Source organism: Falco cherrug, chromosome 8 (assembly GCF_023634085.1).
Source record: "Falco cherrug isolate bFalChe1 chromosome 8, bFalChe1.pri, whole genome shotgun sequence".
NCBI lineage: Eukaryota > Metazoa > Chordata > Aves > Falconiformes > Falconidae > Falco > Falco cherrug.
Genome location: NC_073704.1, coordinates 58,867,476 through 58,884,849, shown reverse-complemented (window position 1 = coordinate 58,884,849; position 17,374 = coordinate 58,867,476). Strand labels below are relative to the sequence as shown.

The 17,374-nt window shown below is 56.0% G+C and overlaps 1 protein-coding gene across 1 annotated transcript; it reads right to left on the bottom strand.

Moving 5' to 3' along the window:
• On the bottom strand, positions 1-5,835 carry ARSI (arylsulfatase family member I). The gene is made up of 2 exons (XM_005440602.3): positions 4,927-5,835; positions 1-3,790 (listed from the first exon to the last, which is right to left on the bottom strand). The coding sequence occupies exons 1-2, from the start codon at positions 5,244-5,246 to the stop codon at positions 2,389-2,391; spliced, it is 1,722 nt and encodes a 573-aa protein (XP_005440659.1). The 5' UTR covers positions 5,247-5,835; the 3' UTR covers positions 1-2,388.
• Positions 5,836-17,374: the final 11,539 nt, after the last annotated feature.

Below are 17,374 nucleotides of genomic sequence, written 5' to 3'. Positions count from 1 at the left end.
AAGCCTTGTTGCCGCCCCATGGCCAGCCCCGCTCTCCCGCTCCCTCCAACACCGGTTCTCCCTTTGCCATGACTCATGCCTGAGCCCCCCACAGCCATCATCCCCTGCCCTCCTCTGGCTCCTTCTCTGCTTGCAGCAGCCTCCTCTTCTATCAGCAAAGCATTGCTTTATATTCAGCAACCAGTTGGCTTTGCCAAACGGCAGCCGGTGCCGCAGCCCCGCTGCCGACAGGCACGTTGGTGGCACGCATCCCGAGGAATCAAGCTGGCCGGTTGAGGTAGTTCGAGGATGTGCAGCACGCTTCTGGGGCTCGCCTGTGGGCTGGTCCCCATGGAGCAATGTGCTAAGGGAGTCGGGGATGGAGATGGAGCTGATGGAGGAGCTGGGTGCCCCTCTGAAACCTGTCCTTGATGCCACTGCCGGGGACATGCCTGTAGGGCTGCATGGGGCCGATGGGACAGTACGGTGATGGGCGTACGCAGAGCAGCTGGGACCAATGCACACACTGCCACGGTCTGGCTTTGCAAACTCCTTCCCACCTCTACAGCAAGAGGCCTCCTCTATTCTGCCTTGCTGTCAGCTTTTTTTTTTTCCTTTGTTTCTATAGAAAATCCCAATTCCCCCAAATAATCCAGCTAAGAGTAAGAAGAAAAAAATACACAAATGTGTCATTGCATTCTCTTCCCGTCCCCGTCCCTTTCTCACACACAGGGCTTGAAAGCACACTGAAAGGTATTCAGTGTGCACGCTGCCAATTGTCACATCTTTCAATGACAGATTTTAAATGAATGTTATTTTGCAAGGGAGAGAGAGAGAGAGAGGGAGAAAAAAAAAAAAAAAAAAAGAAAGCCCACACTGCTCATCCAAGAGCTGACAAGTCCTAACGGGCCTCATTTTCCAGAGACAAAAATAACTATTTTCAAAATTCACAGCAGGGCCTTCGCCTACACACGCTGCACCAAGAGAAACCTGTGGGGAGAAATGTAAAACACATTGTGTAAATGGAAATGCACCATGCATCCAAAATGCTTTTAAAGCTATTTACCCTCTTTCATCCTCGCCAGCTCTCCTCTGAGCACAAGTACGCACGCTCACACCCCGCCGAAGGCACGGGGGCATGGCGCTTTGCTGGCTGCCCCGGCTCCCAAGCTGCCTGGCCCCCAGCAATCTCATGGGCTGGCTCCCCATGGTAGGTGGATGATGGGGAGTTGGTTCCCCCTGCTACTTGCATGCTGGTGGGAGAGCGGTGCCCATCTGCAGCGAGGGGACATGGTGTGGCGCTGGCAGGTGAGAGTCGTTCCCGTAACCCCCCCTCCCCAGCTTCGAAGTCCTGCAGCAACAGAGCAGAACATCAGCTTCTGCAGAGACCTTCTTGAGATCTTCCTACCGCCCCAGGTTCAGCAGCAGGGATGTGGGGACGGGGACAGCCCCAGCACTGGGAAGGAGCAGTTGGGGGGTGGGGGGTGGGTGGATGCATAGAACGCATGGAGAGGAACGTGGGTGCCTACAGCCATGCACATGGGAGGTCTGGCCAGGCAGAACTATGGAGGAAAGGATCTGCTGAGTGGCTGACCCACATGAAGTCCACCAGAGCTTGGATCAAACCTGCGTCCCAAATGTGGGTCTGTAGAACAATATCTGTCCTCTGAGTGCACCCAACCACTTCTCCATAAGCCATAGTTCCTCACCAGGGCTGCTCCCGGCCCCCCAAGCCAGTGGAGAGGAGAAGCCATGGCTCCACATGAGGCCCCTGTAGCAGCAACCTGAGTCCAGCCATGGCAGTCTCAGGTCTGACACCCAAGGTCAGGAACCCATCCTTCCACAAAGAAGTAAAATAGGGAAACGCCACGGTCTTGGGTTTGGGGGAGGCCCTCAAGTTCCCAGAGCGAAGGCAAAGAAGACAGCTGCCTGGCAGCAGGCCGAAAGTCAGGAGCATGTATATACAGGGAAATGAGGAGGGACAACCTGCAGGCAGAGCCACTGAGGCTGGCCAGCCCCTCTGCATCACCACCCCAGGGTCCCGCGCTTCCTCTGCCGCTGCACTGGCCAACACTCAAAGCTTGCAAATGCCTGCAGAGTCCTTGAGAAAAGGGCCTCTCTTTCCAGAAGGGGCTGTGCATGGGCCATCCCAGCTCAGCAGACTTGTGCACCACCACCAAGCAGCACGGCTGAGCCCACACTGCCTTTCCTTGCCCACTGGGACCACCTCCCTGTAGCCACCGGTCCAGCCAGAGAGGAGAAGGATTCTGGAGTGAACACCGGAGCAAGAGAAAGCAAGAGAGTGCTGGCCATCTCCCTGTCCATCCCTCTTCCACACTCCCATCCCACGGCACTGCCGTCTGGAGCTCCACCCTGGCCAGGCTGGGTCAGTGCTGGGGGATTCTCTTGTCAGATGCGGTTGGACATGAGCCTGGTGTTCAGCTTGCGGAAGAAAGAGCGCAGCTTGCAGATCTTGCACTTCTTCTTTTTGTTCCTACTTTTCAGGGGCTCCCCACCACCTCCCCACTCCTCCACATCATCCTCGCTGGCCCAAGGTCCCCAGGCACCACCGTTGAAGTCTGGATGAGCCCGGGGGTTCTCCGCAGGGTACCGCACCGGGATGGCCGTTCGGTTGTAGTGCACCAACCTCATCAGGAGGGTCCTGACCACATCTGGGCGCTGGTCCGAGAGGTCATAGCGCTCGTAGGGGTCAGCGGTGATGTTGAAGAGCCACAGGGACTTCCTCAGGCCATCGGTGAGACGTTCCAGGTTCCACCAGCTCCCTGGGAAATTGGTCAGGGTCTGCGGTGGGATCCAGTCACTGTATCCCGGGTCACCAGTAAGAAGCTTCCACTCCCCAACACGGATGGAGGCTTGCACGGCCGTGTTCCATATACCAAAGCCGTCCTCCAAGGAGCCGTACTTGGCATGGTTATACAGGGGGTCGATGTTGTGCAGGATTTCAGTTCGCGGTGACTCCTTGCCCTCACTGATGGCAGGCCAGACGTTGTAGCCATCCAAGCCTGGGACGTTGCTCAGGTTGCCCCTGGCCAGGCTGACCAGAGTTGGGTACCAGTCCGTGATGTGAACCAGTGCCCAGCTAGTCCGACGCTTGCGCTTGATCAGGGGACTGTGGACAAAACCAATGCCACGGACTCCTCCTTCCCAGTACGTCCCTTTACGGCCCCGTAGTGGCCAGTTGCTTCCCCCGGAGAAGGTTTGCCCGCCGTTGTCAGTGGAGAATACGATCACGCTGTTGTCGTAATAACCGTACTTCTTGAGGGCCCAGGTGATGTTCTTCACCGCCTCGTCCATGCATGTCACCATGGCAGCATACTTGCGGCGAGCGACGTTGCCCATGGAGCGGTAGCGGTAGATGTACTCCTTGGGTGACTGCAGAGGTGTGTGGACTGCTTGGAAGGCCACATAGATGAAGATGGGCTCCTTGGGGCTGTGGGATGCCAGGATCTTGCTGACACGCTGAGCATAGAGGAAGGTGGAGTACTTCCCACTCTGGTCCCAAGCCACGTCCTCGCCTTCGTGCAGGTCATAGCCACAGACACCCGGCCCGTCGCAGTTGTCGTAGGTGTAGTAGTCCACATTGCCCGTCAGGGAGCCCAGGAAGGTGTCAAAGCCCCGACGGGTGGGCAGGCACTCCTTCTTGTAGAAGCCAAGGTGCCACTTGCCTACCATGTGTGTGGAGTAACCGGCTTCCTGCAGCTTCTGTGGCAGGGTGACCTGGTCGAGGGGCAGGCAGTTGGGCTGCCGAGGGCGGATAATGGAGTGCTGCAGCCCCGTGTGGATCTGGTACCTGCCAGGGAAGAGTCAGGAGGAATCAACGGCAATGAGAAGCTGTGCTGGGTGGGAATGCGATGGCACTTTATGTGCTGGAGACCCCACATGCATGCAGATCTCCGTGTCACCTGACCCAACCCCATGGAGCAAGCTCTGCGGCAGGGACAGGGAGCTCCTCATCCACCCAAAAGTACCAAAAGCAGATGCAAAAAAAAAGAGGGGGCTCAGCAGACATGTCAAAAGCACACTGGTCTGCTCTCGCAGGATGCCACCAGCAGCCATCCCCACTCCTGCCAGCCCAGGGGAGGTGGCTGGGCTCCGTCAGGGCTGGGCAGCACAAGCAAGAGTTGCACAGCAATCCCTGTGGGTTTGCAGTGCCCCACCTGGGTGCCTGTGCACCCCTGTCCCCCCTTGCTTTGTGTACCCCTAAGATTCCTGGGACCCCTCTAGAGCCATCAGGAGGGAAGAGGGGCTTTTGCCTGGACCCTGGTGGGCTCCACCACACCCAGGCATTAGGTACCACATCCAGGGACCTCCCTGGGGACCACTCCTCAGAAGAGGACAATCTGATGAGATCTGCCTCCTACGTTGAGTGCTGAGCTCCCAGCACTGCTCCAGGGAAAGCCCCATCTGTCCCAGGAGGCAGAAGGGCCCAGAATAAGGGGAGACCTGACTGTGCCACATGGGAGAGGGTGCCAGACCAGCATCCAGCTTGCCCTGGCCAGTGCAGCACCGAACACGCAATCAGGAAGAGCACGGTCTAAAGGACTCATAGATGCAGGGGAGGATCATCCTTTGACCTCACAGCCCAGCAGCAAAGCCCAAGGGCCAGTGTAACAGAAGCACAGGACAGCTCCTTGCCCAGAACTAAAGGACCTCATGGCCAGAGACCACCTTACCCCAAAGAAATGTATGTTACCCAATGGCATCCGCATTTTTGGCCTTGCCATGTGCCGCTATTTATTCCATGCAAAAATCAACCGTTTACCCGGGAAGCCTTCTAGAGAAAGGCAGCAAGATGCTTTTCTCTGGAGGATCTCCACCATCTGCCAATACACAGGGGCATCTGTCTAGCAGCAATCTGGGGGTTAAGCCCCACAGAGCTGAGGAAGGGACAGAAGGGGGGACGTGAGTGGGCAGGCACTGGCTTACCTGCCGGTTATCAGCTGGCTCCGGGACGGGGTGCAGATGGGCTGGATGTAGTAGTTCTCCAGCTTAACACCCTCCGCTGCCAGCCTGTCCAGCGTTGGCGTCTGGATATCTGAGCCGTGATACCCGACGTCATGGTAGCCCTGGTCATCAGTCAGAATGAAGATGATGTGGGGTGGCCTGGCGAATGCAGGAGGCAGCGATTTCTCCATGGGGTTCGTGGCCACATCAGCCACCAAACTGGGCTTCATCCAGTCCCAGGATAAATAGCCAAAGCTGAGCAGGCTGACAAGCGAGAAGCCCGTGAGGGCATAAACGGCCATCCCGAGCACGCTGCGCTGCCTGCAAAGGGAGCTACTGTCCCGGCATCGTCTCAGAGCCACGGAAACAGGGTCTCCCCCTCCTCCGGGTGAGCCCCCCAACCTAGGGGATGGCCCCCAAAACCCCTGCAGCCAGTTTTGCAGGAGCAGCTCCCATGAAGGCACACTCGTGTGCACACAAAGAACTTAATCTGCCGGGGCTGGGTTGCCTTCAGTCAAAAGAAAATAACCCTCGCGCCGCTCCAATCAAACACATCTGCACGGCAGGACGGGCTCCTCGCAGTGATTAACGGCAGCCCCAGAGCTGCTCACCAAGCGTCCCGAGCACTAGAAACACTTCCTGGCTTCCTGGCGTTTTCGCGCTGGCGTTATTTCTTTATGAAGAACCCCATAAAAACCTCACCAGAGAAAGTAGCTGGATTCTCCTCGGCTCCAGCCCTCTGCCCGCCCAGCTATCCAGATAGCTCGCTCAGGATATGATCCCTTTCTTTAAAGTCCTGCAGAAGAGGGTGCTAAAGTTCAAGCCCAGTGGTGCCGAGCTCTCCTCCTCACTCTCCCGGGAAGAGCCGCCCTCTCCTTTTCCCACCCTCTGCTCCAAGGCAGAGTCCCAACATCTGCCCGGGACGTGGGCTAAGCTGCCAGGTTTATGGGGAGCCGCAGGCTCAGCCCCTCCCAGCTCAGCAGCTCCAGGAAAAAGCTGGGAAGCCCTGGAGTGTGCAGGGTCCTAAGCGTGGTATTCCCTGAGCTGCTGGCACTACCCTCCCCACTTGCCCCAAGACGCGTGATGCATGGGCCATGGCCACGGTGGGATGCTCAGCTGAAGCCCCCACAGCGTCCAGCCATGGAGGGCAGCGGGAAGGGCTGGGACCCCAGGAGGGATTGCTGGGGCCAGCTGCCTGCGCTACCAGAATCACCATCCAAATAAATCCTGGGCAAAGGGAAATTGCAAAAACTTGTTGGGACACTCCCAGTGTTGAGTAAAACCACCCAGGGGCATGCAGAGCACTGCAGAGTGAGGCGAGTGCTGCTGCACCCATTTTCCAAGTGGGGAAACTGAGGCACAGAGGGATCATTCTTACTGGCCATGGCCACAGCTAGCCAGTGGCAAGGTTTGATGTGAATTAGAGATCTCTGCCAGCTCAAGGGTACTGGTCTGAGCCTGGGGTACTGGAACAAGGGGCCAGGTCAGTGCCCTGATGTTTCAGGGGCGCTTTCGGGACAGACGGGTGATGCTCCTGTGTAATTCCTTTTGCAGGGCCAGTGTTCGTCAGGCACCAGGAAGCCGTCACGCCTAGCATGCATCTCACCCCCTCAACTTTTCCCGGGGCAGGACTTGGCCCAGCAGGGGGGATTTTGGTAGCACAAACTCATCCACGTTTACCCACTCTTGACAGAGCCGGGAGCTGAGCCCTGCAGCTCTTTGCACTGTATCAATGGGGACCCAGGCGGTCCCAGCAGACAGGGCACCCCGACACAGCCCCCCCAGCCTGCCACCCTGCCTGCCTTTAGGACTGCACGGCTGCAGCAGCGGGGGCTCGCTGGAGGCTTTGGGAGGTCTCTGCCTGCACTTAGGCAAGGGCTGGCTCAGAGAAGCAGCTCAGCCAGGTGGCTCCTGGCCCCCTGCCCTGGGCTGCCCGCCTTGTCCCCAGCCCAAGGCTCCCCTCTGCATCCCCTCTCCTGCATCCCCTCCTCTAGGTCCCCTCTTAAGGCTCCCCCCACACTCTGCCCAGGCACTGCCCTTCCCCTGATGCCTCCAGCCCCCTTGTGCCCCACACCTCCCCACTGCCCCACGCCAGCCTGCCCCATGGGAGCCCAGACACTGTGGAAGAGTGGGCAGGAGGGAGCACACGGTTCCTCCTCACTCCCAGGGACAGGGGTGACTCTAGGAAAGGCAGAGGGAGGGTGGGCTTCTCCCTCCTGGCTTTAGACACAAGCAGGGGGGACATGGACAAGGACAGGGACAGAGAGAGAGCATGTTTCAGGCAGGATGCAGGGGGTTGCAGGAGTGCAGGGAGGGATGGGGGGGACAGGAGCAGGAGGCAGGGATGGATAACTGTTTTCTGTGCCTTTCCCTGCTGGCAGAAACCCCTGCTTGCTTGAAGGAGCGTGGCAGGGCTGGGTCAAGCCCTTCAACAAGGTTTGATTAATCCCTGGTTGTTTATCAGTCATTTCTTCCGCCCGTTTCTCTTCTCCCTTCCCCTCACTCCTTCCCACTACTCACCTGCCTCCTGTGTGTCTCCTTCTCCTCCCCTTTAATTCTGTTCATCTTTAGTTTTGGACAATTCTCTCCTCTTGGAAAAATCTGGACCTGACTTAAGGGGAACAGAGGTAGGGGGTGGTTTGGGACACCCAAATCCTGGACCCTCTGTGCTCCTCTGTGGTTGTTGATGGACCTCTGCAGCCCAGGGAGGCCTCTCTGTGCCTCCCTTGAGCTACCTGGGGCTGTAGGACTCCCCAAGCATCCCAACCTGTGGCCACATACACATGGCTGCATGCACACCTTGGACCGGAGACGGAGTTATCACCAGGGGTTACAATCACAGCTCTTTCCAAATAATAAATGATAGTCAGTTTGGGTGAATATTACAGATTAGAGAGGAAATCGGAGATGTCAGGGCTGAGATGCAGCAGCGAAAGTATTTTAAGGCGGCACAGACTGCTAATAAACTGTGCCTTGTTTGGGGCTGGAGGATTGAGCAGAGCGGGAGGTGCAGGAGGGGGCAGCAGAAGAGATGTTCGGCTGCAGGCGTGGGGCTGGACTCCACCTCTGAGGAGCAAAAGCAGAGCTGAGCACCTCCTGGGTGCACAGATTTGCTGCTGCAGCGGCTTTTGCAGCCACATGGTGGGTCGCATCCTGCTCACACTTTAAGATGAGGAAGCAAGGGCTGGGAGAGTCACACTGAATTTAAGCTTCTGTCAATAGCCAGAGCTCAGAGGGTTGAAAGGAGGGAAGGAGGTGGCAGCAGGGACATGGGGAAGGGACCTTCTGTGCCCAGCCAGAACAGCTGGCTCAGGGAAATCAGCAGTAGGTCCTAACTGGCCCTGGGTCTGGGGAGGAAACAGTGGGATTAACTCAGCTCAGGGAGCTTTTCCAAGAGCCAAAGGGCGAATAAAGAGTGAATTTGTTGGCAATGACCCTGCTCTGAAGGTTCAGGGACAGCTGGCTGGGTCCCAGCAGCACATGGACACCTCCTGGGGAAGAGAGATGCACAGCCTGGGTTCTTCTCCAGGAAATTATAAAAAAGGTGAAAAGCTGCGAGGGATATGGGGAAACCACTCTAGATCCCAGGAGAAACAGTGTGCAATGGGACCCTCAAACCAGCCCTGCTGAAATCATCTGACAGGGAGGCAGGAGGTAGGAGCAGCTGGGAGGGAGGAGGAGGAGGAGGAGGAGGAGGAAGAGGAAGAAATGACAACTCTGGAATTTCAGGGTCAGGACAATTTAAGCCGGCTGCACGGCTGCTCTGAGGGTGATTAATGCATCACAAGGTCTAGGGATGGAAAAAGTACTCAGGGCCCGCAGCCACCCCCCCAGCCACTCTTAATTCAAGGCAGTCACTTGTCGAGCCTCACTCAAAGATGTCTCAAGAGCCAGGAGCTTCCTTGGAGAGCTCCAGCACATTGCACAACAGGGAGGTTTCCCCTGGCAGCCGGCCTGGCCATGGATGCTGAGCCAGCCGACGGCCCCTGCCTGCTTCGGTCCTGCTTCTGCCCAGGCGAGGACAGCCCTGCTCCTCCCCGTCGCAGCAGCTGTTGCGACAAAAGATATTGGATACCCCTCCCAGCCTGATCCGTGGGGGTTTTACCAGTTCAAGTTGATGTGGAGCCCCACCGGGTGAGCTGGGTGCTGGCTGCGGGGCTGGCAGCAGCTCCGTGGGCAGAGCATCACTCACCCACACCCCAGCTCAGCACCTCCACATGCCTGTTGGACCCTTCCCAGCTGGGACCAAGCTCCCCACACTGAGAAATCACACAGTAGCCAGGGCAAAGCCATCAGCCAAAGCCCAATACACTCCTTTTTGGTGTTTTTCAGCCCAGTGGCATGACCTGCAAGGCAGCACACCCCGACCAGTGCCTGGGCCAGGTCCCTCCAAGTCCCTGCAGCTGGCACAGCTCCTGGCATTTGCACAGCTGGTTCTCTAACCAAATATTTGAATATTACCTCTTTTTTTATTATTATTAATTTTATGTGGCCTGGGGCAAGAATGAAAATAAACACAGCCCTTCCTGCTTTTTTCTCCCCACCACCCCCCGGCTCCGGCCGCACTTGCGTTTTGGCTCCGACAGCGCTCGCTGCAAACGGGGTTATGCAAACAGGCTCCGCATATTTCTCAGCGCCTGCGAGCTGCCATGAGGGCCACATAGCAAAGTTTAAAACTAAGCTTCAAATCTTTTTTTTTTTCCCCCTTTTTCTTTATTTTTTAACCCTTCCTGGGGCCGGAGCCCCTTCAGCCCTCAATACTGCCTTTCTCTCACCATCAATGGGGCATTATGGCAGGGGAATTATTGAAAGCAGAACTCCCAGGCTTTACAATGGGAGCTCTGTGCAAGGCAAATATTGCACAATCTGTTTGCACGCCGCCGGCTTGGTGCCCTTCCCCCTCAGCAGCCCTGCTCACGCCTTAGCCTCCGGCCTGCCGAAACGGGACCTTAAAAATAAAAAATATGAAAGGTTTTTAATAAGTCCCCTCTCTCCTTCTTCAGAGCAAGACATTTGACCTAACAGGGCATCGGGGAGCTGAGCCCAGCCTCGAAAAAACACAGCGTGTTGCTCTCGCCTCTTAGATGTTTAAGGGTTTCCGCTTTCCCCAGCCAACGTGTGATGCATTTACTTTTTTATTGGCACGATGAAAGAGCCTAGGCAAGTCTGGAAAAGAAGGGAGCAGTCCCAGGAATGGAGAGAGCTTGTTATTTTGTCTAGAAGGGGAAAAAAAGGCTGAGAGGAGGGGGTGGTCAGGTAGTTCGTGGGGAGGGAAGGAAGGAGGCTGGAGGCATCGCTGGTCCCAAGCCCAGCAGAGGATGAGACTGGAGGTGAACGACTCTCCATTGGCTTTGGAAGCCTTCAGGAGGTCCTGGCTGTCCTGCTTGCAGCCCAGGGATGGATCATGGTGCTTTCCTGGTCTTCCCCTGCCACACACGCTCTTTGCCCCCCTGGTGCCTTATCCTCCAGGGATATCCCCAGGGACCGTCTCCCCTCCCTGGTGCACAGCAGGCAGGCAGCATTTCTCCCAGGCAGCACTGTGACCTGCCTCCTCCCCACCAGCCCCCAGAATCGCATTTTCCCACTCCAAGACTTCATTTTCCCCACCCCAAGCCCAGCACCTCCTTGCCTCTGGCCGCATGGACCCTGTGGGTAGAAGCTGATTTTCTAGCAGCAACCGCTGTGGTGAGACCTTGACCAGATTACAGGGACGGGGCTTGGTTTGGGGGAACTCAGAGGTTTTTGAACACACCATAATTTGCTCTCTAGAAGCTGAAGCCAGGGGAGGAGAAAACAGCAAATCTGCATCAGTTCTTGCTTATGCAACCCTCATCATTGTTAAAGGAACGAGGAGCGTTGCAGCAGCAGCCATGACATAGGGTGCCAAAGCCACAGGGGTAGAGCATTACGGGGGCAGAGAGGAAAGCATCAGCTGTCCCTCTGACAAGGGCTCGGCAGCACTGGTGGATGTTGTTCTTGGAGCCAAACGGCCTTTTTATTCAGTACCCTGCCCGTCTTTCATGCCATTTGCACAGTTGAAAATAATCATCATCATCAAAACGCACTTAAAAGCCGTAGCACAATATTGGAGTCTTTCCTAATGTAAACCATAGCCTCTAACAACACATGTTCGGCTTGGCCAGGGCTTGTTCCTGATCAAAACACTGATGCTCCCCTTCTTCCTCTCCCAGTCACACAGCACCAGCAAAATATGAAACGCAAGCCCTAAGTATGAGCAGTTCATCTCTTAGGCTAAGGAATTTTTCTTCCGTTTTTGGTCACTGATGATAAAACTCAATGATTCTGCAAATTCTCTCGTGAAACAACTTCTACGCCTTCCTGCTCACATTTGTTTTCCTCCTTCCCCTTCATTCAGGAGACTTCAGTCCATCAGTTCCCCTTCCTTCATATAATATTCCTCCCCTCGCCTTTCCCCACCTCCCGGGAAACTGCAGCTCACCGCCTTCTCCTCTCCTCTCTCTAACGACTGGTGTGCTTGCTTTGAAGAACTGGAGAGGAGCCCATGGGTTTGGCACCGCTCCTTTCTTCCCATGCCTTATGGCAAGCTTTCCACGGCGCCTGGGTGCTCTCCCTCCTCATCCTGCCCCCCCCCGCCCCCTTCCCAAGCCCAAAATCCAGCCCCCCCTGGAAGCAAGGCACTCCCCGCTGCAGTTTCCCAGTAGAGCCCTGGGGCTCGCGTGATGGCTGGCAGTCTGGCTGGAGAGTTCCCAGCTGATGTGAACCAGGGATGCATTGGGATGTGGATCCCCACAGTATTCGGGGAGGATGTCAGGAGAAGAAACTTGAGTCTGGCTTTGCAGGCAGGATGGGCTGGAGGCAAGGAATCTGCCTGCATGTGGCAGCGTTTAATGGAAAGCTAGAGAGCACACTGGGCAGATGGGTTTGTGCCCAGTCCCATCAGGCTCCCATGGCTCAACCTCCTGGTGAGGACACTGCTCTGCCCCCAACACACATACACACCTTCCAGAAGGACCGACCTTTGCTTAAAATAAAAATTTATAAAAAAAGAGTCAGCGGTACCCTGGCCTCTGAGGGTTCTCTTTGAAGCAGACAAGAATGTCCCAAGGTGGTGGAAGGAAGGATTTAAGCATTTAGCATGGCTGGTTTCTGGCAGTGCTGCCGTGTGACCCTGACATTGGCTTCCCCATCTTATTGATTTTGGACTCCCCCACCTTCATTCATCACACGATTTATCATGGGATACACAGAAACTCCTCAATCCTCAAAGTATGCAGCCTCGCCCGGGCTGGGGAAGAAAGAGCAATTCTTCCCAGCACCCGCCTGGCAAACGACCCTCCATCCCATAGCCACACCGGGCTGCACCCTGGCACCTTCAGTAGAGCCCCCAGGCAGGTGAGGGCTGTTCCCCCCTCACATGAGACAAGCACCATCACTGCCCCCAGGGAGGCTGCTCCCCTGGGAGCAGCTATGGCAGGCAGGTGCCCAGGAATTCAGCATGCCTCTGGGTCCATGGGAGCAGCCCCAGCCCCTCCACCTCCTCCTAACGCCCCGCCGGGGGTCCTGGGTTCCCTCCCAAGCCACAGCACTGTGGGGGACTGGCCACCCCCTCCCCAGGGCTGGGCAGCCTCCTGGCTCCTGTCTGCCCTTCGCTTCCATCTCCCCTTTCAGGTGCGACCTCTTCAAAGGCAGCCGGTGGGTTTTGGCTGGCAGGAGATGCGACGGCCAGTGGGCAGGATGCCTGCCCAGAGCTCTGCCTGCCACCCCGAGCCAAAGCAGGAGCAGGAGGAGGATGAAGCCCAGCGCTCCCCAGCTTGGCTCAGCTGCCTGCCCCGGACAAGGAGCCCTTTCTCACCGGGGCAGCTCGCGGCAGGGCAGGGCAGGATGGCCTGAGCACCCTGCTTGTTTATAACCCCGGTTCAGCACAAGGAAAACACACCTGCCCGCACCAGCCGGGCTCGCACCTGTAACCCATTAGAGCGAACAGCCGCCTGTTTACCCAGGACATGTTTCCTTAGTACCCTGGGGGGCTGGCACAGAGGGGCTGCTTCTCCCCCAGCACCAAGGGTTGTTTTCCATTTTGGCAGGAGAGGAAGGCGGAAAGCTCAGGAGGGGCATTTCAAAGGGTTTTGCATCAAGGCTGGCCACAACCGAGCCGCTGGAGCAGGAAGAGGGCAGGGAGCACTGCTGGGCAGACCCCGGGCGCCTGTGGCTCTCCGCTGCCCACCCTGTCCCGCAGGCAGCGGCGAGCCCTGGGCATGGGTGCTGGCAGCACCCGCTCCCACCGTCTCAAAAGGTCTCTGTTCTGCTGAGCGCTGGCTGGGGAGCGGTTCAGAACAGGCAAAGAGCCCAATTAGACACTGCATTACTTAATACAAAAGGTATCAATAATCCAGCAGGAGAGATGAGAGCTCCTTCTCGTCAAGGATGCCAAAAGCACAAATTGCCTTCTTGTAAGAGAAAGGCTTAATTTCCATAGAACATGACAGATTAAAGCACGAGTGGGTGGGTCCACTCTTATTCATCAGCCTTCACTGCTAACAGGAGAGGGTGTGCTGCCTCCTTTGAAGTTTCTTCGAAGGCCCAGGGTGCCCACAGACGTATTAGCAGGGTGGAAAGAGAGATACGAAGGGATGGAGCACTTTCCCTTCTGCCCTGGGTTTGTCATGCATCAGCCTTGTTGCTGCTATTGCTTCCCAAGATGAGTCAAACCAGAAGGTCCTTGTTTAAACCGAGACCTGTCTGACTTCTGGACTTAAACCAGCAGAAAAGAGGTCCAGGATGACCATGCTGCTCCACCAGTCGTGCCCAAAGCCTGCCAGAGCTTCCTTTCCTAGTTGTGTAATGAGCTTCATCAGCGGAGAAATCTAGGAATAAACTTCAGAGCTTGGATTCCTCCCTCCCATCTGGGAAACAGAGCAAAATCATAACAAGAAAAAATAGTTTGTCAGCCGAGTTGACTGAGGAGCACACTGGAGTATTTCCCTCGAATGGAAAACTCCAGGAGTGATTCTTTGGGTGCAACACATTGCATCTGCAGCTCAGCTCTCCAGGGTGAGATCGATACATGGAAATAACTTCATTTCAAAGCAGAGGGGCCTGGAGCAGCCTCCTGTCAGAGCCATGGGTCAGGACGAGCTGTATTTACTCCATCGCAGGCAGCTGCCCACCAGGCACCAGAAAAACCACCAGATCGAGCAAAGAAACGTGGTTACCCAAACAGAAAGCATCACACCCAGCACTGGGGGACCTTGCTAGGAAACATGGCCACCAAGCAGCAGAAATGTGGGGAAGGGGTTGGAAGACGCTGGAAGCAAAGTCCTGAGCTGGTGCTGGGAGCTGGAGCTGAGCCACAGCATGTGCACCAGGACTCCAGTCGCACGCAAGGACACCAGATAAATGTGCTCCGCAGACAGCGGATCTGGAGCGCCGTCCCCGTATTTCAAGCCCACCCATTACCATCGAGGGTTTTCTGCTCTCAGTTGCAGGCATAACTTACAGGGTGGTTGTTGGGAGGCTTAAAGTACCTATATCAATACTGCAGAGGGTGATTCATGATTATCTGCAGTAATCCAGAAGCTATACAAAATTGCTAATAATAGGTCTTCAAAACCGACATTTTAGTCAAGATAAAAAACGACTGGAACAAAATCCAATCATGCTTTGCTGAAACTATAAATGGAAAGGTATAACCCATATTCAGCTCCCCTAAACACCAAGCTAAACAAAAGCAGGGGATGTAGATCAGCCCCAGGATCCAAGTCAAAGCTTGGGGGTTGAGATCCCACCCTGGCAGAAGCTGATTCTCAGACAGGCTCAAAGCAGCTCCCAGTGCACTGGATGCCATAGGACTGGCCTAAATCTCGGGTGACAGGGGGGATTTAGGAAGGGGGAGCCTGAACACGGATTATGTAGCTGCCCTGACAGCACATGACAGGCTGTGGGCTGGCAACCACAGTGCTGCCAGAGCCAAGCCTCCAGCTGTGGCAATGCGGATGTGGGGCCCAGCAGGGTTCATGGTCCTGCCGAACACCATTTATTTAATGCTGCTGCGCGATCCGATGCACAGTTGCTAGGTGACCAGAGCTCAGGGCTGCACGGATAATGTGGGAACAGCTGTGCGGGTCAGCCCTGGTCCAGCTCCTCAGCATCAGGTCTCTGGGACACATCAGGATGTGGCTCCATGTCCAGGGAGTGGCATGAAGGATGGGACAAATACGGAGCTTGTCTGGGGGGATGCTGAGCATGGCTGGAGAGCCCAGCTGGGTCCATGCTGTCCTGCCCCGCAGCCCAAGATCTCTGCAGGCAGGGAGGGCACAGAGCCTTTCCCAGCCCCAGGTCCCAAAACTCCCTCTCCCTTGCAGTTCCCACACTCCTCCTGCCTCCAAATGCCTGCTTACCCTGTTGGGAAATCTCTTCTCACCCCGTCTGACTTGCACTGTTTCATCTGCCTACGGATCGGATAAGCTGATAAAATGTGCTGAACGCACCAAACGGAGCCTGTTCCCTCCATCCGCTCCCCGCCGCTGGCTCATCCAAACCAGCGCCACCGCATCCAAGGCCTTGAAAATCTCTTTTGCCATTAACACTGCAACACAGAGCAGCGTTTGCATGGCCAAAGTCAACATGAAATTTGCAAGGATTTTTGTGGTATTGAGGGCAACTTAACGACTGAAGCCCAAGGCAGATTTACTGTCACAATTTTCACCGAGGACTGTAAAATTCAGTGTGTTGCAAGCTGGTCATTAACATTGGCTTAAGGCTTTCACAGTTCTGGCTTGGGAAGTGGCAGCAAACATTTCTGCATGTTGCTGTGGGGCTACAGGTAAGCATGGGATCAGCTCTTCCCCACCAAACCCCATGGCCCCCTTGGTTTTGGCATAACCAGCCCCTCTTCCATCTTCACTGCCCTTCTCACGCCTCCCTCAGGGAGGTCTTTACAGTGAGTCCCAGGTGGGCAAGGAAAAATGGGGTTTAACCCCCTGGCAGCTCCTGGGAGCCTGACAGAGAAAGAGTCTTTCTTGCTTTTTTCCCTACCAAATCATGAGGCATTTCATACTGACCACTTAAATGAAACCAGACTGTTTAGTCCCAGTGATTACTCATAAGCAGCATCTAATTACTTCTAGTATTTAAAGAGAAAATAGAGGAATCTCCCTGGAATATAAACTCGGTGAAGAAGCTGCAGCTGCAAGAGGAGAGGCTGTTACCCGGGCACACACCCTCCTCCATATCACACTGCACAGCCGCACCCCACATCCCTGGCTCACGGGCACCCCGCAAAGCACCCAGGGGTGCAATCGTCCCTTTCTCTCCTCATACTTCTATCCATAGCAGCAAAAGAAACCGAAGGGAGTGAGGGGATTTGCAAATATACACCCCAATATACCACATCCATACATGCACTGGTGCGCACATACGCTCCTGCAACAGAATGAGGGGTAAAACGAAGCCACGCTCTGTGGGAAAACAGCGGCTGGCTCTCCGGCCAGGCAGCCTGTCCTTCCCAGGGAGGCACGGCCAGCTCTCCCCGCCCGATGGTCTGCTTTCATCAGCAGATAAGATCAGAGGTTGGCAGAGCCACCCTCCTGTCTGATGCACTGCAGGCTCTTCCCATCCCAGTGACAGATGAAGTTTACAAGGGAGCTGGCTGGAGCTCCCGGCCGGAGATGCCGTCAAGCCCACACCCACTGCCCTCGCCTCCTGGGACTGGGGGAGGATGAGACTCCAGCTTGGAAACCTCCCAGAACACTTTAATCTTCTGTCTTGGACAGTGCCTCGAGCGGCTGTTCAGAAATGCGGGTTGTCCCTCTCGAAGCAGAATTGCAAATATCATCTTGCGAGAAGCCCCATGCTCGCTGCCCACACAGTGCCGCAGGGGGATGCTGCAGACTGGGAGGCAGGCGGGAGAGGGAAGAGGCAGTGGGGACCACTGCTTTTCCCCAGGGAGGAAAGCCACAGGGGTCAGGAGCTGCAACAGATTCCCCATGAGGCCAGAACACAACAGGCAGCCCAAGTGCATGGGCACGGAGGAGCCTGCAGCCTGTGCTGTGTGACATGGCCAGGGTGACCACTCGCCGACACCCTAAGGATGTCCCGGGCAGCTGAGGAGGAGCAGGAGCATCTTTCCTGCTTCGTACCGCTCCCAGGTGGTGCAGATGCTCCCACAGAACCCTTTGCAGTGGCAACAAGCTGCCTCCATCGAGCTTTGCCTGAGTTTGGGTGGCTCCTCCAGCAACCCCTGTCCTCGAGCCCCCAGCATCGTTGGAGCAGCAGGAGGTCATGCTGCCAGCTGTCCATGCAGCTCCCCAGTGATCACAAAGGGCAGTTACTGAGCAGCTCTCCATTTTTCCACAATTACTCTAAAACGTGGGTTTCACATTAGACCACCAACACGGAGCAAGGGCGAGGTTTCTTTCCCTGCCTGCTACAGTGATTTTGGGGAGTTCCC